Source organism: Hetaerina americana, unplaced genomic scaffold, assembly GCF_022747635.1.
Source record: "Hetaerina americana unplaced genomic scaffold, ioHetAmer1.1.p SCAF_6, whole genome shotgun sequence".
NCBI classification, from domain to species: Eukaryota; Metazoa; Arthropoda; class Insecta; order Odonata; family Calopterygidae; genus Hetaerina; species Hetaerina americana.
In genome coordinates, this window is record NW_027287205.1 from 49,618,093 (window position 1) to 49,644,285 (window position 26,193).

A 26,193-nucleotide genomic window follows, 5' to 3' on the forward strand; every position below is an offset into this window, starting at 1 on the left:
AATAAAATTTGAGGGAACCGCAAAGTTTTCTTTTCAAATAGATTGATTCATGATTTATCTGTAGTTAAATCATATCAGAAATGGTCAAGATTTTGGTGATTTAAAGTATCACAGATCATATTTTATCAGCTTCTTGGTGTATTTTACCTTGTTTTTGACTAAATGTTCTTGTGGCTGATCTCCGAGCCATTCATTGTGTCCACCAGTTGGACCAGTTGTGTCCACCAGCATGGATGATAGATTAACTTCTAGAGGAAAAGCTGATAATTAAATAAGCGAGATATTCAACAAATAAGATGCCATGGGCAAAAAATAGTTGTACTGGAATGGCAGAGAAGTCTCTCCTCAGGTAAGAGAAACAAAATTCAATGAAATGTAAGGCCATTTTTAATCATTAGTATTAACTTTGATTTTAACATTTTCTAAAATTATGCATTTCAATAATGTACTCTTCAGTATTTTGTTGATATTATAATGAATTACGTCTCATATTGGAGTTATATTACCAAATGCATTCCCTAAATATATATTAGAGGTTATTGAGGCTGAGTGTGTGGCGTTCCATTTATGTCATGAAATACTGTATTTTTATTCCAAGGAAATTTCATTTATTTTTCCACTAATTGAAATGCACTATTATCTCTAGTGCAGTGAATCTAATTGAACGGTAAATAAAATGTTCTGAAATGCAGCATCTGTAAATTGTGTTACTTTCTTACCATTCTGTAAGTACTTATGTTTTTTTATCTATAGTCCGAGAAATGCATATTTTATTTATCACTATCTTAAAAAATCTGTGAAAGCATTATAATTAACTCTCCCGGAGCCATATTTGGGAAATAGCTGTGTTATTGTAATTAGTATGTGTCTATAGATTTCAATTCAGAATCCTTGTTCAATATTATCTGTATCTGCCCATATTCTATTATGTTAAAAATGGATATGATATAGTTTTTGTAGACTTGATCATCTTCCTTTCAAGGATTATGGAAAAGTACGTAAACTGTTGGGCTCTTCTGATATTCCTTTTATGTTAGATTTATATGTCCTTAAAAAATTTCAAAATTCAAAAGACTTATTCCCATTCGAAGGATTTCATTCCATTTTCAGCATAAAAAGTGAGTGTTTTCCTCTCTTGGTTGCCCTTAGTTTTAATATCTTCTCTTAAATGACACATATTTATCTGGTAAGTGCTCAGCCTATGATTGTTAATAAATATATTGGAGTGCACCCCCATTTTGTGAAGTATCTGGAGAAGTATACAGGTGTACACATTGTACACCTGTACAATGAAATGTGGATGTATCTACTTGATTTGTCATTTATCCTTCAAAATATTGTTCCATGTCTTGGTTGGTTTAGTATGTAGTACATATCCTAATTTCATGAAGCATCTTGCCTATTTACCTGACTGTTAAGTGAATTGGCCGAACCGACTATCTAATTCTTCATTGTAAACCAGCATGATAGACAACTAACACTTCAAATACTCCCAAGAGTATGTGGTATGTAAACTAGTGGACCACAAGGGCAACCCCCTGGTCTGCAGTTATAGGGATAAAGGTGTAATTTGCCACCACCATAAAAATGAAAGAAATAAAGAGTGGAAAAGAGATATATAACACCTTGGAATTGGTGGAAGAAAGCAACACTTTGATCAAAGTTGAGTATTCAAGTTACATATGTGTAGCTGCTTGTCTATGCTAAAAATTTGGTCATTTTAAGGTAATGATTGATGAGTCTGGTAACTGTATATCATGCAGGGTCTGTGCAGTGTGAGTTGAGGATGGAGGTGATGAAAACCTACTGGATCAATATATAAATGAACTTCTAAAAAAGCAGTCTGCAACGACTTCGGAAACAAATCAACATTCTAGTAGCTGGATCAGCATGGGCAACTAATCTTTACTCATTCGTTTTTAATGGAATAGGTGCATTTTTATATATTTTGTGCTTTGAGACAAAAAAGTAACTTCCTTCGACATTGATTATTTTGAATAATCTGCATTGCCATTTGAAATCCATGTGTACATTTTAACTAAAGTCTTCTCAAAGAATCATCTAATGTGACTTCTTTAAATGTTGCAAATGAAAAACTTGCTTCAAATAAGAAAAATTGTGCCTCTAAAATATATTGACAAATTGTGAAAGATACCAAGTCCCTTCATTGTACATCTTACAGGGATGGTGGAATTCTATATCAGATGTTTAAATCTCATGAAATTTAGGTGGTTCAATTTAATGAGCATATGCAGTTTATATTTCTATAGTAAATACTAAAGGACAATAAAAAAAATGTTCAACTCATTTGTCAAAGTTTTTAATGTGATTTGTCTCTCTTTCAAGGTATATTTTTTTTAGGTAAATGTTAGAGTATCTTTCTCAGTAGAAATTGACAGGACAGAATCATTTTGTCAATTCCTAATGCTAATTCAAAACCTAGATATCATTAAAAACTTTTATAAGCTAATTATATTTCATGAGAATGAAGTTTTCTTGGTCCCTTTAATGAAATCAATTTACAAGTTGTGATACTGAGTAACATTCAACATGAATATTGAGCATTTTGCTGCCAAAATGATAATGTAATTACACTTCTAAAGTCCTGCTATTATTCTGCTTCTGCTCCAAGGGTACAATGGATGCAACTTCATAAGAAAATGGATTGCACAAATTATTGGTTCACATGAACAACCCTTGGAATATTTTATTGTAGGTAATCTCTTGGTTAAGGTAAGTTTTGTTTGGACATGAGCCACAAAATGGTGCAGCAACAATTCTCTTGTATCTCCTAACAAAACCCAACCAAATAAAATTCTCCACTATAAGCCCCTCTTCAATTCTATATACAGAGGATGTTACACCGCCAACCTTGGTGGAAGTGGATATTCTTGTTATTAATGCTCCATGCTATGATTTACTCAATGAAAACTCTTCCTCGCTCATTTTCTGAAACCAAAAAGCAGTAAGTAGGTCTGTGGGAATTTGCCTGACCTTACTGCCTTATTTGATTTCAATTCCCATCATGCCCTTTTATTTCACTGTCAAGTAAGCCTGGACCTATGCTATCCTAATCTATGTAATTTGTTTTTGTATGCCTAACCTTGCTGGCCTAAATTCTTAGCCATACAGTATATTCCTTCAATCTCTCTTGAATCTTTTCTGGTTGAAATATTTTTCCTGAATTTTCTTCGATTGTTAACTCAGATTTTCTCTTCTTGTTTCTTGACAGTGTTATAAGCTAATTGTATAATGCGCCAATTTCACCTTTCTGCTGACTACCCATATCCTTACAACCAATCTTCCAACACTTCTTTTGTTCTATCTGATACCCATTTCAATTTATTATTTAACTCTACATACTTCCTTCTACCCATCTGTATTTACATTCATCCATTCCCCTCTATCATCTCATTTGTAAGGTATGGTTTCTCCTATTGACAGTTCCTATAGTTTCTTTTGTGGCTTTTAATATCCCTTTTTCATATATTCATGCAGGAATATTGATATCCATTTTTCCTTGTAATTACCCAGCTCCGTTTCCTCGTTCATGATTGTCTCTGCAGCCAGCTGATACCCATTCCTCATTTATCCAATTAATTCTTCTAAATTCCATTTCCTAAATCACCTGCCCTGCTTTATTTTTTTAACCAAATGCTATATAATTACAAAATGTGATCAGAGTCCATATCTGCTCCTGGGAAATTTCAAATTGATCACACTGGTCCTAAATTTGTGCCTGACCATTATATAGTCCGATACCTTTCAGAGTCACCTGGCATTTTCTATGTATACCTATGGCTTTTGTGGTGTCTAAATCAAGGGTTGGTGATGTGTCAACCCTAACCTTCTGCAGAATTGAATTGCTTTCTCCCCATGGTCATTTGTTACTCCTAAACCAAAGTTCCCCATCTTACTACCATCTCTTCCTTTGCCTACTGACTTCATATACTTCTCCCTTCTTAATTGTGCTAGGGTCTCTCAAAATCCTCAACAGGACTTAACCTTCCAAATTGGCATTTCCGAAGAGTTTAGAATACCAAATATAAATTTTTCAGCATTTACGAAACATTCATGAAAAATTCATTATAAAAAGTTTACACAAGAATAAAAGCATACACTAGCTGTAAAATAGTGATTTTGATATGTTGCTGACCATATGGTTTAAACAAGCTAGAGAGAAAATTCCAGTTGATATGCTTAAGGCTGAGACACCAGTTTGGTAGTTATGGACTGTCATTAATAAGTTAATGGCCAAATCTTATCAGACTTGTCCTTCAACTAAAGTACAAATATCTAAAATATAAACTCTTGTATTAAATAAGTTCTTGATAATATTGTCCTTCAGTATGAAAAGTGAATAGTCAGGCGTGATGTTGTGGAATCGAGACATAAAAAAACTTTGTTGCAATTTTCCACAATTAAAACTTTATTTCGACCATGGTTTCGATACAATGTATCATCAGGTGAGGAAAAGTACAAGTTAAAGGAATATAGCTTGGTATATATATTCCTTCCCCTTGTACTTTTCCTCACCTGATGATGATTCAGTGTATCGAAACCATGGTCAAACTAAAGTTTTAATTGTGGAAAATTGCAAAACTAAGTTTTTATTATTTTCTCTTTCACTGTTTAGGCAGTTAAATATTTTCTCCATAATAGCAATCTTGAGGAACAGTAAGCATTTTGAATTAAAATGAAACATCATCATGAAATAATTAGGATAACTAAGACACTTCTATCTTAATTTTATTTATAGTTTTCCATTTTATCCATTATTACTCCAGGTGTAAATCAATAGCCGAGCCAACTAGTGATTCACTTCATGATGTAATGGACGACTATAATGCTAGTTTCTCAATTCTATTCACTCAAAATCACCATCCCAATTTTAAATTCTAAATCAGTCTCTCCAAAGAGTACCAAATTCAACTTTTCAGCAATTACAAAAGTTTATTTTGGGGAGAAGTGAATTAAAACAAAAGCTTCCAAGTATATTCTTTTGAACGTGCAGCTGACTATATGGTTTTAATTAGCTATTAATCGAAGGAAGTTCCAGTTGACAGTCTGAATACCAAAGACTGAGGCATCAATTTTTGAGCTGGGAAGGGGATCGAGACAAGTTTTCCAAGACAGAGGGCCTAGGTTCGAATTCAGGTGGCGTCGAATATTTTTCAGTGGTATATCAATCCCTACTTGAGGTGCTTTGTGGAGGGTACTTTGAGTTGGTACACCATCCCTTGGATGGGATGTTAAGCTGCGGACCCCTTGGTACCTTTCATTTTAGTAGGCTAATACCGACGCTGGGTTTCTCGCCACTCTTCATCCTTCCCTGTCCACCCCTAATGGTACAAATGACCTTAGCCATCAGTTGCCTCACCTAAATACTACTACTGGTCCTAGGTACTATTAACAAGTGCATTGCTGAATCTTCTCAGACTTGTCGTTAAGCAAATACCTAAAATATAAACCAGTCTATCAAATTGATCCTTGGTAACCTTAGCATTCAGTATTTAGGCAGTTAAGCAGTTCCTATTATATAATGATCAGAAGGCTTCCTCCTTAAAATGAGTACCATTGTGAAATAAATACTGCCAAAAGACACTTTTCCATGCCTTCCTTGTATTTGAATGTTTTACCATTTTCTTATTTCAGTAATTTATAATTTTATTACTTCAGACGGTGGATGGATAGTAGATCCAACTAGATAGTTGATTATTTCTTGTCATAAGATGGCTATAATACTAGTTTTCACTCACATTATTAGAACATAGTAATTTTGGGTAAAATTTTATATATTTTCAGGAACCATTACAAACTCACCCCTAAAATGAACTCTTCATGGACATTAATGCTCAGTAAGGAAATGATTCACTGCTAATTTGAAAAGGCATTAAATTAGGGTTCAAGAAGAGGACCTTTTTGGAGGCTCACATTTTTTATTTAGCTCATAACATACATTTTTACAATAAATAAGATTTGGTTAATCAGAAACAATCCATGATATTTTGAAAATAATACTGCCTAGATCTATATCATTGAAATGTGAATACTGACACCTCATCAGATGAGAAAAATATACAAGTACAAATAAAATTTTCCAAAATGTCCATGGTGTTGACCTATTCTAAGGTCAAATTAATTTGCCTTTGGCAAAATTATCAAGTTTTGAACAATCACATTGCTTATTAGCACTCAACTTTAAAAAAAATGGCATCAGCATAACAATTATTGTCCTTATGCAGAATTAAAATTTTAGATGCTATGCATTTGATACTACAATAGGCTCAGTAGATTTCAAATTGCCACCTAAATGGTAACTCCACCAAGCCTCACACAATCTCACTACACTGACATACAGGATAATATCTGTCTATTTATGACAGCTTTTTGCAGATCTCGTCAGTAAATTCTGAACACTTAGCCTTACCACCTAAATCCCCAGTTCGATAAGTTTTCTCCTTGATTACATCATAGCAAGCTGTCTGTATCCTTTCAGCATAGTCATTGAGATTCATATACCTCAGCATCATTACGCCAGACAGCAAAAGGGCAGTAGGATTGGCAAGATCTTTACCAGCAATATCTGGGGCAGTACCATGAACCTAGGAAGAACCACACAATGCTTTTAAAATAATGCAACTTGAGAACTTAATTGTAGGACCACATTTCAAAACATACTTAAGCAATATACATCTCGAGGTCATATCATAATAATTGTATGGTGATATAACCAATCCAGTTGGCAACCTTCCTACATAAAGGAAAACCACCAGTAGCCCCAAGTTTGCCAATTTTGTTCACATTAATATGATTCATCCTTCTAAGTTTTATATTTAAGAAAAATAGGAATTTCCAGTTCAATGTTCTCATCTTTAATGCAGAGATGGTGAGAGCTGGTACTCTTAAATAAAAATTATTAATATTCACCCAAAAAGACACAAAATACATTGTAATATCCAATTATTTAAGTTTTGTAACTAGTTTCATTGTATGATAGAAAATGATGAAGTAAATTGAAACTAGCCATCAACACTTAATTACATCGAAATCTGCAAGTGCTTTTGCAACTCTAATTATGGAGTGGTTCAAACATGTCACACCTGAACCTGTACTGCATATCCATTTTCAATTTTTTTATTTTCTACTTGGGTCGACATTCTTCAGACATTGGACTGCCATGCTTCAATGCCACATAAAATCAAACATTTAGACAAAGTTTGAGTGATCTCTTTTCAAGACGGGCACATTCTACAAATGTTTTAGGAGATTAAATTAAAAAAATATTGTCCAACCGCCAGGTTAAAATGAAAACATTAATAAAATAACCCAAGTGGCAAGTTCCTATTCGTGTATCATAAGTCTTTCCATCAGAAGAAGATTTCACTTATGGTTGGTAGCAGTAATGGGCAATGATTGAAGCTCAACAAGTAATACCCTTGGCTTTAATGCACATGCATTGCAATCAAAGAAATGGTTAAGGAAAATTATAAGCATATTATAGGCATAAATTAAAAAGATATCTACAGTGTAATATGTTCTACTCGGTTGACGAATATCTCCACAGTATTCCCGCTCAGTAAGTTCATACTTTTAACAAACCGAACGGTATTAGGGTTAACCCTGTGAAATTTATCCATGATGGAAAGGAAACAAACTATGCAAATTTCACTTGAATAGAGATTTATTCACGATCCGGGTTTCAAACACTTAAAGATGACACTCACCTGAAGATGACCTGACTCACCTGAAGATGACATTAAGTGTTTGAAACCCGGATCGTGAATAAATCTCTATTCAAGTGAAATTTGCATAGTTTGTTTCCTTTCCTTCATACTTTTAGTTTATAGCAATGGTCATGGTCTGATTCACGTTGATAATCAACGATTTTTCTGAATTGATATTTCATGCCATGTTACAGCTAATTTTCATGGGTTTGTGCCAAACATTATGTAAGTTGTGAGCATCATTTCTTTTATGTATCTTAATTGAGCTTAATTAACTGATTTCATGTCTTTGCTCCTTTTTGACGTTCCTTACATCATGTGCATACACCAGGTATTTTTCTACTGTGATCTCTGGGCAAATGAAAATTAATAATACTACATCGCACCCGATCAAATTAATTAAAATCTATTCTATGAAGAGTTTAATGCTCAAGCGGCAGAGTTTAATATTTAAGCAGTGTGTATACTTACGGACTCGAATAATGCACCATTAAGTCCCACGTTTCCACTGGGAGTAAGTCCCAGTCCTCCCACTAGACCAGCACATAAATCAGAAAGGATGTCACCATAGAGATTTGGCATGACTAGGACATCGAACTGAGAGGGGTCTTGCACCATACTCAGACACACAGTGTCCAAGTACTTCTCTTCAAATTTTACATCTGGGAATTTTTCTGCAACCTCACGACAACATCTCAAGAAAAGACCGTCTGACATCCGCCTGCAAGAAATTTCAGTAAATAATCATGAACCATTCATTTCAATGACATTACAAAGAGGCTTTAAGGGAGACATCTTACATAATGTTTGCCTTGTGCACAGCCGTTAGCTTTGACCTTTTATGCTCTTTCGTGTACTGAAAGGCGAATTCTGCAACACGCCTGGAAGCATCTTCTGTGATAAGTTTGATACTCTGTACCACTCCATCAACAATCTCATGCTCTATTCCCGAATATTCACCCTCTGTGTTCTCTCGAATAGTCACAACATTAACGTCACTGTAGAGAGTTTCATAGCCCTCCAAAGACCGGCAAGGCCGAACATTAGCATATAAATTAAATTCTCTGAAAAGAAATTGTAAAGACATGGTAAGGACCTCTTGCAAACACATGCCGACTTAAAAGATCATTCTAATATAATTGAGAATAAACCTACTTCCTCAATGCTAAATTGAGGGATCGATGGCCTTTCCCGACAGGAGTCATAAGGGGTCCTTTTAAGCCAACCTTATTCCTATTTACTGACTCTATGGCTGCTTGTGGAATGCCAAACATTCCATCTGGTCCTCTCACAGGGGTGACATCGACTGATTCCCATTCTATAGGCACCTTTAGAGAGAAAATCACATCATTCTCAAATGGGTCAAATTTACAGAATAATAGCTTACCATCTCAAATCGATCATACCTTAGCAGCAGCAAAAATCTTTTGAACAGCTGCAGAAATTTCAGGCCCAATACCATCCCCAGGAATTAAGGTTACTTTCTTAACTTCAGCGCTGTAACTCCTCGTTAGGGGTAGTGAGGAAGATACCTGAAATTTTAGCAAGTACCTTCATAAATTTCACCATTCAATAAACAAAATTCGCTGAATTAACCTCTGATAAGAAAAGTGTGGGATGAACCAAAATGAGAAGAATTAACATAAATGAACCCGTCCTTAACTAGAAAAACCATGACTCCGACGCATTGGATAAGACGATGAGAAATTTATATAAATGAGGCGAACAAAACCTCTAAACTTATTTCCCAATGGATAACGGCGTTAAGAATTTGTATTCAACTTAATAAAGCTGAATTAAAGAAACATTAATCAGTTAAAACTCATTTTAAGGAAAGACCTACCACTTTCCTGATGAACTGAGCGGCCATGTTGAATAGTAGAGATCCCTATTTTGTTGCAGACTACGCATACTAGCCGATGGCTATAAAACATCCGCTATCGCGACCTCGCAAGGTTGTAATAATGGGGTCAATGGATAGTATCATCCACCTAACTAGCAATCATGTTGATCATCGTTCTGTTAATATATTCCAGTTTTTCAGGATAAATATGAAAACTTGACTGAACACCCTTTTTGTCCCCAACGCTAAAACCCTAAAATGTGAAAGATTACCCCGCCGACTGGAGAAATTACCTCACAAAAATTGCGCAAACATATCTGTATATTTAAACATATTCTCTGAATGGATGTGCTAATATGAATGATTATTATTCCGAACACACCAATTATGAAGGAAAGGTTAACTATGGTTGCTTAGCTAATATTGAAGATTCGCGGTAGCTCTAGTAATTCAATGAAAGCCTTCCAAGAAAAACGTATACATTGGCGAAGCATTAGTAATTGAAGTATGGTAGATTGTTTAATGTGCACATTGCCGGCATGAGCCCGAAAAGGTTATTTTTCTACTAAATTGTCATAATATTACCTCGCTATAATTGTGTTTGCCATCGTTAATGGCCATCAAACCTATGATACTTTGGCTATAATCTCCATTCGGTTCCCTAAGGTATTTATACAATTACGAATGACTCACTCCATTATTTTTCTATCCACCGCAAATAGTTAACTTATCTTTTTCAGATAAAGCAAGAAAAGTAATCATTATCCCTTCATAACCATCGTATTCCTTTCTGCAAAACTCGTTTCCATGAAAAAAGCAATACCAACCGTAGGTACACACACTCTTTTCTATCTCGTTTTCAGCCTGAGCATCAGCATTCTGCCATCTCTGATCCTGCTCTTCCATTTCTTGTTTATAGCTTCCTCTCTCTTCCACCCTTTCTCTCTCATATTCCTCTACCACCTTATTATTAAACCTCTATGCGGGTCTCCTCTTTCCTACAACTTCTCAAATATTTTCCAAAATATTCTTCAATCTTCCACTTGCAATATCCAAACTATTAACACATTCTTTGCTGTACCTCTCCATGAATTTCTGCGTCTCAAATGTAGTCATTCCTTATCTTTTACCTTCTAATTATTTTGCTCATCATTCTCACTTCAGTGAATTCCATTTCCATTACTTTTAAATATGAGCGCTAAGGTTAAAACCAAACAAATAAGTGCATAATAAAAATTTTAGGTGAGAGATTTTCCTGATGATGGGTGAGAGCTGAATCAATCATGCCCTCTAATATCCAGAATTTTTGTAATCAAGAGATCTGAGGTCGTACCTCATCTCTGGCAAGTTGCTATCAATCTATATGTTATGTTCTCTTTAACTATCTCTCAACATGGAATAGTACCTACTTTGCTCCATATTGGCTGTGCAAACCTTCTCCAGAACAGACTTCAGCACAATAGTACAAAGTAAGACCCAATTGTCAAATAGTCAATTGAAAAGGTCAGGCTTGTTCCAGTCTGTGCTGTACTTACACTTCTATCTTAAGTGCTGATGGTCACTTGGTTACGCTGTAAATCTTATTCGGAAGATCAATCTCTCAATAACATTCATTTCACATCTGACCGGAGTAAAACCTATAGTGCATCACCATTTAGTGGATTACCTTTAACAGGAAGACACCACTCTCATTGGGGTCTTGAACATTCTCATTTTTCTCTTGCACAGAATGTGAAAGACCCCAATTCCTTGGTGGGTATATTTATTGATCCTCGGAAAAAATAATTCAGGGTGATGGCCCTCATTTTTCACCCTCTCTGAAGTGCTCCTGTTTCAAGTGAATCTTAAAGCTACTTCTTCCTTGGAGTATGCAAGTATTGCAAGTTCGTAACCTTGGGGAAGCAGCTCAGAAGCACCCCTGTCTATTGCACAGAAAGAATATACTCTCCAACAACCATTGCTTCTCATTGCCTTTTATGGGAGAAGAGACTTCTTTACAGCATACATATACATAGTAGGAGTCTCTTCCTTCAGTGGGAGACAGACAGAATGCTGGCATTGTCATCAATAGTGAACTTATTGAGGTCAAAGTGCTCAGAGGACAATAGTCTGGTCTAGATTTCTAGCTCTATGTCCTCCTCCTCTCTATTGACAACCAGATTATCCTCAACTTGCTTGCTTGTGTGATTCAGTCCATTTGAACATTAATATCTTCTAAATGTGTCAATTTTCACAATCATAGTTTGAAACTGGTTTCAAATGGCATCTCCATGAACATAACTGTAAATTTAAAAAAATATAACTATCCTTTCTGGATAAAAACAAAGTAGTAGTAGTTATTACGGGAGGCAACTGACAGCTAAGGTCATTTGTATCATGTGGTAGAAGTGGGTAATCTGGTCATAGTAGGATATTTAGGAAATAGAACAAGGGCTGAAGGAGACCTGACATCAGCATTAACCTACTTTGTAATATTAGATACCAAGGGGTGACTCAGTTAAATGTCCCATACAATGGATGTCATGCCCAGCTTAAAGTACTCTTTACATAGCACCGCAAGTAGTATCCCTGCATGTGGTGGGATTTTTCAGTGATATTAGGATACCAATGAAAAATCATGCTACATCTGGGATTCAGACCTGGGCCCTCAAGCTGGTACACAAGTGCAGTAGCTTTAAACTGTAATGATTTCCATGAAAGCAAAAGGTTACGGAAGAAATGTTTGAAAAACTGTTTTTGGCAGTAAAATGAGAATCATAATGGTTAAATTTTAAAAAGGAGGACTATGTTGAAAAAAATACTGAGTAGTAATAGTATCTTTATTTGCCCATAGGCAATAGTCATTCGCATGGGGGGCAACACAAAAAAGGCACATAACAGAAGAAATAACTATTAAAGTATGAATGAAGTTTTAATAAACAAAATGATTAAAATACAATACACAGATTTGAAGGCAAAAACAAAGTTATTACATGTTATATTCCATATATTCACTAATATTATAAAACAAGTATTTTTGTAGGCTATCTTTTACACACATATTAATACATAGATGATTTGTCGAAGTAACATGGCAGTGTTGAATAAAAACCTTGGACAGCAACAAACAATATAAGGACACATAAAAAGAACACTCACACGTTATTTCTTAATAATTTCGATGGAATTTAGCTCCGTCTTCCTGGGAAGAAAGAGAAGTACTCAAGTATTGAGTAATTCTCTTCCTTCCAAAGAAGACGGAGCTAAATTCCATCGAAATTATTAAGAAATAACGTGTGAGTGTTCTTTTTATGTGTCCTTATATTGTTTGTTGCTGTCCAAGTTTTTTATTCAACACTGCCATGTTACTTCGACAAATCATCTATGTATTAATATGTGTGTAAAAGATAGCCTACAAAAATACTTGTTTTATATATATATATATATATATATATATATATATATATATATATATATATATATATATACATACACACACACACATATATGCATGGTACTGGCAAAATGTTTAGATTATTATTATCAAATTCTTTTCTGTATCTGATACACTTTTTACATTTGATACAAGAATTCCCAATGTAATCCTTGAGTGTATACACACATAACAATTAAGCTGAAGAACATCCAAGTATGTAAATTTAGCTTGAACATGAATAGCATAGCGAGCATAATTTTCTTTTTAGTTTTGCTATAAGTTCTTCCCAGGACAAATTAGAATTAATACAAATGCATAGAAATTTAGTATGATGTTCTCCCTCAATAGGAATTACATCTAATTGTTATACTTATTGGTACCATCTTTTTATTAGAGTAATTAAAGTCTAAGAATATTCTCTCATCAATATTTAGAATTAATTTTAATTTCAACCATCATAATGAAACCTCTGGGGTTTGAATAACTCTGCGCCATTCTCAGTTGACAACTGTCACTATAATATTTTTGTCATTTGCAATTATGGCAGGTCCATTTTGTACGAGATATTCAGGTAGGCAATTTATGAAAACTAAAAACAGAATAAGGATGGGAATTAAGTGTTGGAGTACACCACAAACTAGAGGAAGGGGATTTGAGATAATCATATTAAGTTCTACCATTTGTTCTCTGTCTTTGAGATAGGAATGAAACCATTTTTTAGCCTGCCCTCTTACTCCTAATGAACACATATGAGTATTTGGATATTTGTGGAACAAACTAACAAATTTAATAAATAAGCTAAGAAATGTTGGTCAGTATGGTCAATTTTTCCCTGTGGGAATCATAATGGCCCTGCGATGGCCTATTAGACTGTTCCTGTCATTTCCTTCCCAATGTACCGAAATGAAATAGGGTAACAAAATATTTTGCCTCAGAATGTGCGGAGCCCTTTTCCTTCACAAGAGTTTTGCACATTGTAACATTCACTTTTTCGAATAATGGGTAAAAATCCCGAAGCAAGGTTTGTTCTCTCATTCCATTGCTGTTTTAAGAATCATCATCAAGACATCAACATTCAAGAATATGCTAACACACTGGAAGCATTATTGACAAGCTATATGGCTTTCATATTAAATCCTTACATATTAATATTGAATCGGGTCCGTTTTATCCATGCAATTACAAACACCAACATTTCTTCAGAGCACTATGAAATTTTTTTGCTTGGAAAATGATTCCTATTTATCATTCATCAAGAACTACTTAACTATTAAAATAATTCACAGAGAATTATACATGTTGCTCGAACAAATCTACATCATCTTGTCAATTAGTTTCAAATTATATTAAAGGTTGTTTTTTGCTTGAATCTAACCGTGAGTGGATGAAAGATTATTTAAACTAATTTCACGAAAAAGTTCTAGGAATTTTCCCCTGAATTCTTCAGAATAAATTCTGCTTAACCTTACTCAGGTAGTCTATTTAGTCAGCCATCTTCATTTCTGGGTACAAATATCCTTGTTATATTGTTGTTATTTAAGTCAAAATATCATAGGATTTTAATTATAAGATTCTTTTCACAGTACATCTTAAGCAATGACTATTTATAATGCTTCTAATTTACCTCTTAAATCCTTAAAGTGCGTACTAGTGACACCTACAGAACACAGCAATAAGAAGTAAAATAACAGTATAGCATCGTAATATAATTGGCGAACTCAGAAGGGAAGAATTTGGATTTTTCCCAGTAAATGTTTATTAACATTAATGAATTAACTGCTTGAAGCCCTTCGAGTTCTGTGTGGTACTCCAGCTTAACCATAAAATCCAAATGTAAAATGGCTTTTCTTCTCGCCAGTTTGTTGAAGCCTAAGTAAGTAAAATATTTTGCCATTGACTTTGAGGTACCGGGCCCAGTGTAATGAAGTAAATTGTTCCACAATGAGCTTCGGGTACGCTTTATTTCCTTGCTTGACATCATCGTCTACACCTCCCATTTTTGTTTCAGAATGGTGTGTGACTCATTATTTTCCCGAGGCATTCATTGTGTTATGAAAGAACAAGTGAATAAGTTGTCGTGTGAAAGTAAAGCTTTGCAATCTTTCACTGCACCCAACTTATTTCTGAAAGTTTTTAACGTATTTGGAATAACGTCTGTGAGGAGCAACGTAAGGATTCATTTTCCTAGGCCAGATGAACGCAAGAGAATACAGCGTCATGGTTGGCGTAAAAGAATGTCAACTATAGCCGGCCGTAAAATATTAATGAGGAGAATATTGAAAGGAAGGCATGTTCTGTCACACTAAATCTGTTATGCGGATGTAGAATTTGACTTCTTAATAAAACTTGTATCAGTAAATTTATTTCGAATTATTTTGATAATATTAGTTAATAGTAACTGTACCGGTAGTTGTCGCCACCTGTGTACATTGATGCGCCATTGGCGGTGGCTCTGGGAAGCGAGAGAAAAACAAGAGCTGTTCCTAATGCTTGTACCATTGAATCTCGGTGGGTAGGAAGTGCTTCGCTGTATCGGTATTTTTTTTCTCCATTGATGTTTTTTCCTTTGGTGCTGTGGAATAATTAGTCGGCGTTTCTGTCGAGGAAGTCATCTATTTCCTGTGAGTACTCTGGTTATTTTTTATGAGTATGTCTTGGTGACAATTTCATATTTTGAATAGATAAAATGGTGTCACGGAGCAGAAATTTTGGCTCCAAAATCCACTGCTTGTGCTAGTGATGAAGGAAGACTCGAATCGTTTGGTGCAATTCTGAGTTTATCAGGTGATCGAGTATTGGTATCTAGCATAAACAATTTCTATGTGTAGTTCGGTTTCTATCGCGAAAAAGCCAAAAGTTGAAATTAATTTCGCTGTAATGGTTGTTTCATGCCAAATGTTTAATCCTATTTATACACGACTCGTTCATATATCTTTCGATAAATTAGAACATTTCATACTTTGTTTCAAATTTTGAGTGCATTGTTATCGCTATGCTTCTAGTTTCCTGCAATGTATCTGTAGACAACGAAGGAGATCGGTAAATATGACATCATCTTGGCTTTGAGTGGAGAGATTGCTGTGAATTTAGTGACACATGTACCTCATTTGGCTTATTGACTCGGGGAATTGCTTAAGAAGGGAAATACTTTCAGATTTCAGGGAAAGATGTACACTTCCTAGCGTGTGCACGTCGAAAAAGAATTGTAATTAGTGTCGCACAGAAATTGCGTGCACCTTCCATGCATCGGAATTTTGTCTCCTCGTAATGGTGGTTTCATAGCGATTTATCCATTAACCATTGGTCATTTATTCAGCTCGTATGGGTTTGCCCTCCGTTTCATTCCCCTCCATGTAGCCTGAGTAAATGGAGTTCCCGCCCAACCAATTGCTGCGAGGAAACAAGTCAGAGTGCTGAATGAAGAGTGAGTTCTGAATCCCTATGTGCAAATTCTTGATGAATGTCCGAAATGTCTAACTTTTAATTTTTCTCCACCTTCTTGTTGCTAAGATGGAATGACCACATTTTCTTTCGGGTTTACTTCCTCGGCGCGTTGTGAGTTGCTTTCCGATATCTCTGGTAAAAATGTGTGAAATTCACGAGAGTTTATTAAGTAGGCATTTTATAAGCTGTACCATCATCATAGTGCGTTCCACTTTGTTATTTCTAACCTTTGTAATAATTATAAGACCGTACAAGAAGCTTTGAAACTTTTACTTCTTATAAAGAAAATCGTTCAAAAATAACCGTTCATCGAAAGCGTGTTAGAATAATAATAATATTTTCGTATTAGACATTAAGGATACCATTCTGGAAAGAGCCCTTCTTTTTTTACTGATAGTATTATAGAAGGCTGAGGTATTGGATGGTTATAAAATGTCTCGATTATGTACAATCATTTATTGCCCGATTCGGCGCTGGGTTTTGGCTTTCGTCATTGTGGTAGGATTAAAAAAAAGCTTTTTAATGTACCTTCCCCTTCCTGACCAAGTAACCCCTAAGGCATCGCCGATATTCGTTTCCCAAGGCCACTTGACAGTTCATTCATATATTATATTAGAGATAACGAGAGTGACTTTTCATTGGTGAATTCAACGAGGCTGAGGAAGTTTACAAAAACATGATTCACTTGTTAATCGTTTCTGGGAAAATGCTCTCCACCATGGGTTCAAATAGTGTAATTCAATGAGTAGATATTTGCTGAGTGGCCAGGTCTAGATGTCATACTGAGTAATAAATACTTATATAAGACATTGTGGGAAGAGGTTTTTACTCATATAACTGTTTTTATAATTATCATTAAGTATTTAACTCCTCTGTGCATTATAGTATTAAATATTTTCGTTGATTGCAACGCTTTCTTAAAAATAACATTTTGCAAATTCCTAGTTTCTTACAAGAACGTTCGAGGATATGCGACGGCAATGTTTGAAGATTATACCGCACTGGTTAAAAAATAATCACAGAATCATTGCTGTCTGGAGGTTTTCTCATTTCAGGCGAAGCACGCGGGTTCGCCATTTGACCCCTGGTTTTGACCATTATGGCCCCTCTTCAGGAGACATCCTGGAAAACCTTTGATTTGCGTCAAACTTTCGACAACTTTTACTTACTGTGTGATTCAAATCTTCCTCGTTGGTGTGATAATTTCCTGCCTTCATCCAATAGGTTCGATGGGCCCCTTGCGCTATTAGGTCATCTAGCTTCGACTGCTCGGAAATAGGTTTGACGGGGTGGTTTGACTTTCAAAGGAGACCGTAAGGATTTGCGGTAAAATTGTCTACGGAAAGAATATGTGCAAGGTTACTTCGGCTTGGGAGAGTAGTGTTGTTAATTGTTCTGAAAGTGCTTGACATCACCCACTGGCAGAAGTTCGTGGTTTTCAGTCGGTCATTAGGTCACTGAGTCACAACGAGTCGACTTCGTTTACAGGTGTTCCATCCGCCCCACCAACCGCGTCTGCATGGACTAAGTACGCAGAAACAAGTGTCGGCTCTCTACAAACAGTTTACGCGAGAGAGGGCGTGTCCAGTTGATATATTTGCACCAGGTGGCGGCATGCCAGACCCAAGGTGTATAGAGGAATTATAACGAACCCATACTCATAAAGGACCCTTTACCTCCAGGGAAAAGAAGACAAGCTGCTAAAAGCTCACTTTTACGTACTTGCGACAGAGGTTTAGATTCAGGCGACGAAGAAGGTAGCGAGAAAAAAAATTTTCTTTGACTAGCACATATCTCGTCGTCTTCGAAATCGAAATATTTTAATCCTTTAAGAACGTGAAACACTCGTGCATAATGTTTTCTAGGATATTGTATTGACGGATATTTCGAGTCTCATTTCAAACGATCATATTGTTATATTTTATTTTAAATAAGTTCTAATGATTTTATGAAGTATATGCATAGGTTATTTTATCGAGTGTGATGCGACAATTGAAAAGACAGTATTCCTGTTCTCGTATTGCATTCAAATTCCTTTAACTGGTGAAAGATACTTCCATACTCATCATTCGCATAATCACCTGTGATCTATTTACATTCAGCATTCATGTTGGCTCAAAGGCCATTCCGATTAATAATGGACCTTTTAGCGCTCCTGGGTTTACCGGTAAAAATGTAGTCGTTAAAATGAAAGTAATGTACCACTCAAAACCTTAACACTACTTCCTGCTTCATTGGCAACATTCATGCCGTCCGTAGCAACGCTTTTGTTGACTGTCAAAGATCTTCGTCACCCCTAAAATATTAACACTTAGGTCTTCAAATGATTTTTTGCTAGCGTGCTGCTCGGCAGTGCCCTCCGCATTCGTGGAGATTTTGCTTCGTTGGACGAGGGAATTCGTACATTTTAACTGAAATCGTTTCAGCTGAACTTGTACGCTTGTGAACATAATATCGTTTGGTAAGTCGAAGGGACTTCGCAGCCTTCCACTTCTTAAGCAGCTGACGCAGCTTTTGACACATCACCGACCTATAAAAAACTGCGCTTGACTGCACAAGGACCTGTGCGCTAAGTGAGAGAGGGTGAATGCGTGACAGGGCCAAGGATATCAGTTGGTCGGCGCTCTCGATCCTCCCCGTTTCACAAGGCGTCATTTCATCCGTACACACCATTACAGCGGACGTCAAAGATGCCATCAGTTTTGATTCGTCAATAGGGTAGCGCTTGTTTTATACTACCAGACAAGTCATAAGAGTATAATTACTAGCATAAGTTGTTCGAGGTATTGCCAATAATTGATCACCCGCATTACCATCGTTGGATATCATAGTGGGTAGACCGTGACATCTATTTTTCAATTTATTCTCTACAGATAATAGGTTTTCGCTGATATTTAATCATTTACGGCTCGGGTATCGTGACGTGATATACCGAGGGTAGTGGACGCGACAAAGCCGGAGTCGTTAACAACGAAGCATCAGCGTAAAACAAAGCGACTCATTTTTATACGAAAGAATTCCACTGAGTTACGCCTGCTTCTGTTTATTTGTTTAGGCTTTGGTGTTCGTTCTTCGCGTTCTTATATTTGAATTTCTTTCGGCTTCAGTTCAACAACAACAGCTGACGCAGAACGGAATTGTGTGCGTATGTCTCTTCCGCGGGGTGAGTTTTATATGTTACATCCTGCAAGCCACCGCTAGGGTGTGTGGCATGGGGTGAGACTCGCCAGACTACTTTCGACCCAAAATACCTTCCCTACCTGTCGCGGTCGGATAATGTTATTCTGATCCCTTATAGTTCTTGGGAGAAATGCCATCTTAAAATTATCAGTTCTACGTTTAATATCTTTAATTTTATTGACATAGTCTTAAGAAATTATATAGAGGACCTCCAGGAGGTTATATGACGAAACAGTGTTCCAATTGACGCGCGGGAAAGGTATTGCTATTGGGAATTGTGCGTGATTTTTTTATTCACAGTTTTTAATGGGCACCGTGCTGATTCCATATCTCAGCATATTATAGAAATAAGACGTCAATTTTGTTTTGAATTTTAAAAGTTTTTCAAACGGATGTTTGTATCTGTACTCTTCACCCTTGTCTTTCGGCGTGTACGCGGATTGAATGGAAAGAGAGTAGGGCGGAAGAAAGAGAAATGGGCGGAAAGAAAAGCAGACAAATAGGTGCTGGTGGGGAAGAGAGGAGGTTGCTTAGAGAAACTTAAAGAAGGCTTGGAAGGTAATTAGAATAGTCTTATGGGATGTTTTCTTTTGTTGTGCTCACAAACAGGGCGCGGGAAAATTGATTCCATTAATCGGTCTCTCACCGTCCGTTTACCTTGACTTCTCGTAGATGTCTCTCATATGAATGTAATTTGGGTTTCAAATTATTTCCTTCCCATCAGCTGTTTGTGTTGAGGGATATAAATCATTGAAGAGAACTCCACAAACACTTGTACCTTAAATTCTCCTGTGAAAAGTGTTGTCAAATGCTTTTCATCTCGTTTGAGGTGCTTTGGGTGTAATGGGTGCATACTCCAAAAAATAATGTGACTTTAAAAGTTTGAGCACACTGCCGAGTAGACCAATAAAGATGTCGTAACTGAAAATCCCGCGAAAACTTTCAAGATAAATGCATTCGTGTAACTAAGGCTTTAAGGTCTTAGGGATATTTGCGTCCAACTATGGATAATTTATGGGTTGGACATATTTAATTGAATATTTTGCATAGGTGGTTATATCCAAACGTATCCGTGGGCAGTGCGAGATTTTGAGTTATCTCAAATAAATGTACAGTCAGAACAAGCTTAACCTCCTTAGATCGTATGTGAGAGCAGTAATTATCATGCTCATAGGCATTACCTCAGTGAAAGTTAGTCAAATAACGTGGTTCATAATCCGGTGCACTCGTTTTGCGCTCTGGGAAAGTATGCGGAAACTAATTGGTTGCCGTAAGGTTCTGGAAGAGTTGGAATGAGCGATGGAAGTTAAGGAATTTTGTGTTTCTCCCACGAGCCGTAGCCAAGTAGTCCTTGTCTTCTAAGAAACGCGCTAGATAAAAAAAGAAATGGAATTGCCATGGATAAGGGAAAACGGCTTTGCTATTTGAAATTGAAGTGACTTAAAAAGAGTTGCTAGCATCATTAAAAGTAAGCCTAAGTTCAATACAAGCCAAATACTCATTAGTAAATAGTCGTTGTAGTACATTTACTTAAACACCTCCGTCGTGGTCATACATTTACTTTTAACTCCTTCGGAAAGGTATTGCAGTGTAGAATTGTATTGACTTTACGCAGCAATAAGTAGCCATATGTCAAATGATTTTGTTTAAATGAATATTCAGGCATGAATAAATTTAAATGAGAAACTCAGGAAAAGGCGTTATTGATGGTTATCTCGCATGAGTTCGAAATCTTTGCTACTCTGCGTGACAAGCATCAATGGCATTTTATTTAAAAAGCATAATTTTTCTCAGTTATTTGGAAAGCTATTTTTTTTTAAACATTTCATCGGAAGGAATACTGGCTTATCGAAAAGACCAATGTTTTTGCTATCAGCTATTCGTTAGCTTTCATTTCGATAGCGTTGTATATTCATCAAATTGAATCCATAGGGAAACCGGACATTTTACCCTTTGTCTGAATTGTGTTAATACAAAAGGCGTTTGTGCTCTTCACCTCTTCCAGATAATCGCTGTAAGCACTCAAGGGCCTATTTAAAACAAATAGCGCAGTTTCGAAGAGTACCGTAATCTTGACGGCTGCGATAAAGGCAGAATTTTAGGTAAAAAGGGAAGATGGAAGAAAAACAAGGACAGTTCAATCGATATGAAGGATGTTAGAAACAAATAGGAGCTGGATGTAAAAACAGCGTGGGACAGGCAGCTTCCATGTCGTACGAAAATGCTAAAGAAGTTCACGATAGTCATATATAGTGATCTACCCTAAGAAGTGTATAGTATTCATTCGAACTGTATTCTCGACTGTGGTGTCCGATAATATCATCGTGTGAATTTTTCATCTCTTTCACGCCTTACATTATCTCTTTCGTGTATCACATCAGGGGTCATCCTATATGATTTTCTTCATTCGCTCGGAAGTAGTCTTTTTTGGGAAATAATCTCGTCTCAAAATATTTTTACTAATACGGTGAATTTATCCCCTCTCCTACGGATTGGTTTCTTAGGACATGTTTTTCTTCCACTTGTAGAACGTCTACGGTAGTCACTCTATTTTTTCTTTATCTTTTGAAGAACCGCGTTCTCTTACTGAAAGCAGCTTTTCTCTGCTGTTTCCTACGTGTTTGTTCTGCATTCATCAGAAAAATAACGCCATTAGTGCGTCTTGAAGAAATATTATCTAATTTAGAGGTGCTTCAGGTTGATTCTTTCTTATAGAAGGCCATTTTAGCTTGTTCTCTTCTGCTGAAGGTGTCCATGTGTTTGTTATTGATAAAATTGTCTCTCTTTTGTTCCAATAGATAAATATTGTGAAATAATTTTAATGCTCATTTTTATATTTGTGCTGTTCTGCCCTTCTGCTTAAGACCATTATCTTGGCTATGTCGTTATTTTCAAGGTGCTATTTTCCCCACTTTTTCCTCTTTAGGTGCTTATCTTCCTCTGATGTTACAATTATATCGTCTTCCATTCGCAGAATGCTGTTTATTTTATCTTTGTGCCCAGATTCCTTCCCCCATTATCTTTATTTTCATTTAGTGACATAGGTGATGGCTTTGAAAATAACTGATGTTCTTACATATCCTTGTTACGTTCTGTTCTCGCTTCTTTACTGCTTATTATAGTTTTAATAGAAGCTATTTTTTTTAAAGCTATTACAACTCTTTTATATAACTCTTTTGTATAACACTGGTAGTATTTTGTTCCAGTTGGCTTAATAGAATACTTTCTTTAAATCCATGAGTGCCATTGAAGTTCTTTGTTCCTTTTTCCATCTTCTTTCCCGTAAGAAGCTTAAGGGCTAAAATAAATTTTCATGTGCTCCTTTTTCTTTATAAATCCGAATTGGTTTCCAACTAGTCGTTATACTCTTCTTTTTTTGTTTATCATTCCCCTCAGTCAGTTGTGCTGTCTGTGTGATGGCCCAGAAATTTTCACATTATATATTTTATTTTTAGCATTAGGCACCCTGTTTAGATCTTCTTTAGGCCCCCTGGTTGGTCCGTTGTCCCACTAACGGTTGACAATAAGTCAGTTAGTTTCTTTGCTGACGATTACTATGTCTATATCTTCTTATCTCTTCCAAATTTTCAATTAGTTCCGAAATGATATTATCGAATCCATCGCCTCATTTACTCATGAGTCTTTAATTGCGTCATCAAAATTGGCTCCATTTATATTTCTTCATTGTCTTGTTCTATCAATTTTTTTCTCTTCAGTCATTCGTGTAAACATTTTTTTTGCATTGTAGCGCTGTTCCAAGTGCTTTTTCCACCTTTTAACTCATCTATCATCAGATTTAATTTCATCTCACTTATCGTTAAGTGTCTTGAATATTTAGAATTAGCTCAGCCATTCCTTCTTGAAGCGAGAATGCTTTGCAATTCCTCGCATTAATTCTTCACCCATCTTTGGCTTTCCTTATTTTCGGGCTAATCTTATTTCCAATTAATTTAAGCTATCGCCATTCTTCATTTGTAGAGTTTAATTTCTTCTGTATTCTATTGATTCAAGTATTTCCTTTGTAATCCAGGTATTTTCCAGGATTTTTAAATGTTACTGATGATACTTGGGCGCCTAAGACTACGACTTCGTTCATTGATCAATCTTAAGAGTGTAGCTAAATTAATATGGTTCTCTGCTTCCAGTTTTACATATGCCTTGGTTTTTAATATGGTGTTTACCTGTGGTAATCTAGAATATGAGCAGAATTTTACTATTCTTGTTCCTTCCCTTGTTTCTTTCCAATCCGCATTTTCCTATACCTTTTATTTCTTTCCTCCGATGATTGCATTCCGATCTCTGAGAATTCTTTTCGTTCTACCGGTTTTTTCTTCTTAGGCCTCTAATATTCCTCCTTGGTATTCGGATGTTGTCATCTTTGCTAAAACTATTTAGTCTCCCATGTGCTCCGACTCTATTTATGTTTTCTATGTATACACTATACCCTGCAAGTCGCCGCTTTCTTCTCTTTGGCTATCGTTCTTTTTCATGCTAAGAAGTTCTTCTCTGTGGGGTCAGCAGTTTTACGGAGCATAATCTCGCCCATGTCAGTATTTGGTAAGCTTAGTAACTTGGGATGGAAGCTATTGGAAGGAAATAAGAATGAGGTGTCCTATGGGTAAGGAGACTTTTGGAAAGGTGACTGGACTTAGCAATTAGATTTCGAATAGAACTGAGAAAGAAGTACACTAAATGTTTATTTTAAGTGTGGTGCCCTATAACAGCTACACAAGGACGTTTAAAAAGAATGATGAAAGGTACCTGAAAGGTTTAAAAAAATGTTTGTGGAGAAGAATGCTTAAGTTAAGGTAAACTGATAGAACGAGAGGAAATAATTATGAGAATACGAAAGGGATGAAAACTGCCGAGGGCAATCAGAAGGAGAAAGACTTCAGGGTGGGGGCATGTATAATGTTGAAATTACTTGCTGAGAAGAGACATATAACTAAATGGAAGGAAGGACTGGAAGGGGGAGGAGCAGGATTGGAATGCTGAATGTGGTAAGAATTGGTATGAAGTTACCGGCAAATGAAAGAAGATACTCCGGACCGAGTGCAATGGAGGTCATACATTGTTAACCTTACGGAAGATAGATCCACTTTAGAGGGAGAGAATCTTTACCCCTGCCCTCGTGGATGTATGACCATGGGGTTGCTGATCCTGTAGCCATTTCAAACCACTGCTTATGAATCACCACTCGATTGGAAGGGGGAGAGGGGTGTTAAGCGTCAGGAAAAGTGATGGGTGGGTTCAAGTGGGGGGGGGGGGTTGTTGGGTCTTGACCGGGATATTTGTAAGTAGGTTTTTGACATCAAATGACACTAGGATATGTTTGGAGGGCGGGGGACATTTCTTGGGGAGCTGTGCACAGAAATCACTGGAATTTTTCACTCCTAACTTAGATTGGAAATTTGTCAACTCTGTGAAGATGGAGTTCAAAAGAGAGGCTAGTTTCCTCGTGGGGGAGGATACACTGGAAATCACTGGCCTCATTGGTTTATTTACTTTATGAATCTTAGGAAGGCCGGAAAATCTGGGAGCACTCGGATTCATCACCGTTGCTTTGTAAATATCACTTTGTTTTAGGATATTGAGGGTGGTTTTTAAAAACTTCATAACTATTCTTTGGAATTTCGTGGTGGGGTCATATGGGAGTTTCACAATTTTTTCACTGTTGATGAAGTCATAACACTTTTCTTCATCACCACCACTGTGTTGCCTTTGTCCGCTTTTTCAACGATTAGATTGTTGTCTTTCCCAAAATTTTCACACGAGATGATCGAAGTTAGCTCTTGAGAATAAAACCTACTTTTAGGGAAGTCCACAGTGACAAAGGATTCAAACTTCCTAGTTATGATCGCCTTTAAACCGATGACTTTCTTCCTTAGTGCAACTTCACAATCCACGGCTAAATTTTCCAATTATTTTGTTCCGATTGGAATGTTCGGGACGTATTCAAAACCATGATTAATTAATTGTTTGTGCTCGATATCAAGTTCTACATTTGACATGTTAACAATTGTGTTGTGAAAGACGGATGGTGTAGCTTCCGCTGTGGGCTTTTTTGAGGAACGCTTGAACCTTTCAAGACGGTTAATTTTATCACAGATGACTAACCTCTTTTTGGGCGCAATTTCACTGCTTTTTTGTCGAACGTAGTCATCCAATAACGTACATTCAATCCAACTTAGCTCTTGGCACAGATCCGTGTGTAACAGGAATCTGTATTGGTTGATGCTGTTTCTCCTTGCGTACCAGGTTTGCAGTTCTTTTTTCGCCCATACTCTCTGTGCTCCTCGGACTGCGTGCCTCGCCGCTAAGGAGTCGCTGTTGGTGTTCAAGTTGACGTAGTTCGGGATGAGTCCAAGATTGATGCATCTGCTATAGAAGTAGATATTTAAAGATGCCACCCTGTATTTGATGGTCAGTTTGGCCTTTTCGCTATACTTGTGTTTTAAAAATATTCAATTGTTCCCGGCTCAACTTTGTGGAATTTCATGTTCATTAAATGAAGAACACTATGTATCTTTTTAAAGAACAGTGGAAAGATACATTGCCTTCTTCATTTAATGAACATGAACTTC

General features: G+C 36.3%; 3 protein-coding genes across 4 annotated transcripts in view; 2 read left to right on the forward strand and 1 right to left on the reverse strand.

Moving 5' to 3' along the window:
- Positions 1-5,919: 5,919 nt before the first annotated feature.
- Idh3a (isocitrate dehydrogenase [NAD] subunit alpha, mitochondrial) lies at positions 5,920-9,693 on the reverse strand. Its single transcript, XM_071593613.1, has 6 exons — positions 9,571-9,693; positions 9,134-9,259; positions 8,883-9,055; positions 8,528-8,791; positions 8,199-8,448; positions 5,920-6,605 (listed from the first exon to the last, which is right to left on the reverse strand). Exons 1-6 carry the CDS (start codon positions 9,595-9,597, stop codon positions 6,378-6,380), a joined length of 1,068 nt encoding a protein of 355 aa, XP_071449714.1. The 5' UTR covers positions 9,598-9,693; the 3' UTR covers positions 5,920-6,377.
- A 5,000-nt stretch (positions 9,694-14,693) lies between these two features.
- On the forward strand, positions 14,694-15,344 carry mRpL34 (mitochondrial ribosomal protein L34). Its single transcript, XM_071593836.1, has 2 exons — positions 14,694-14,858; positions 14,994-15,344. The coding sequence occupies exons 1-2, from the start codon at positions 14,824-14,826 to the stop codon at positions 15,289-15,291; spliced, it is 333 nt and encodes a 110-aa protein (XP_071449937.1). The 5' UTR covers positions 14,694-14,823; the 3' UTR covers positions 15,292-15,344.
- Positions 15,345-15,467: 123 nt separating this feature from the next.
- Positions 15,468-26,193, forward strand: part of EndoA (SH3 domain containing GRB2 like, endophilin-A) — a 339,179-nt gene continuing 328,453 nt past the window's right edge. For both annotated transcript variants that reach the window (XM_071594195.1, XM_071594199.1), the window contains exon 1: positions 15,468-15,606. The gene's annotated coding sequence lies outside the window, so the exon portion shown is untranslated. The remainder of the gene's footprint in view (positions 15,607-26,193) is intronic.

What these genes read in the sequence shown, in the direction of transcription:
- Idh3a (XM_071593613.1), bottom strand. Translation starts at nt 9,597, where the DNA reads ATGGCCGCTCAGTTCATCAGGAAAGTG. An exon ending in GTGCACAAGGCAAACATTAT is followed by an intron (nt 8,449 to 8,527) that starts GTAAGATGTCTC and finishes AATTTCTTGCAG; the next exon opens with GCGGATGTCAGACGGTCTTT. An exon ending in ATGGTGCATTATTCGAGTCC is followed by an intron (nt 6,606 to 8,198) that starts GTAAGTATACAC and finishes GGTTCTTCCTAG; the next exon opens with GTTCATGGTACTGCCCCAGA.
- mRpL34 (XM_071593836.1), top strand. Translation starts at nt 14,824, where the DNA reads ATGGCTTTTCTTCTCGCCAGTTTGTTGAAGCCTAA. An exon ending in GCCAGTTTGTTGAAGCCTAA is followed by an intron (nt 14,859 to 14,993) that starts GTAAGTAAAATA and finishes TTTTTGTTTCAG; the next exon opens with AATGGTGTGTGACTCATTAT.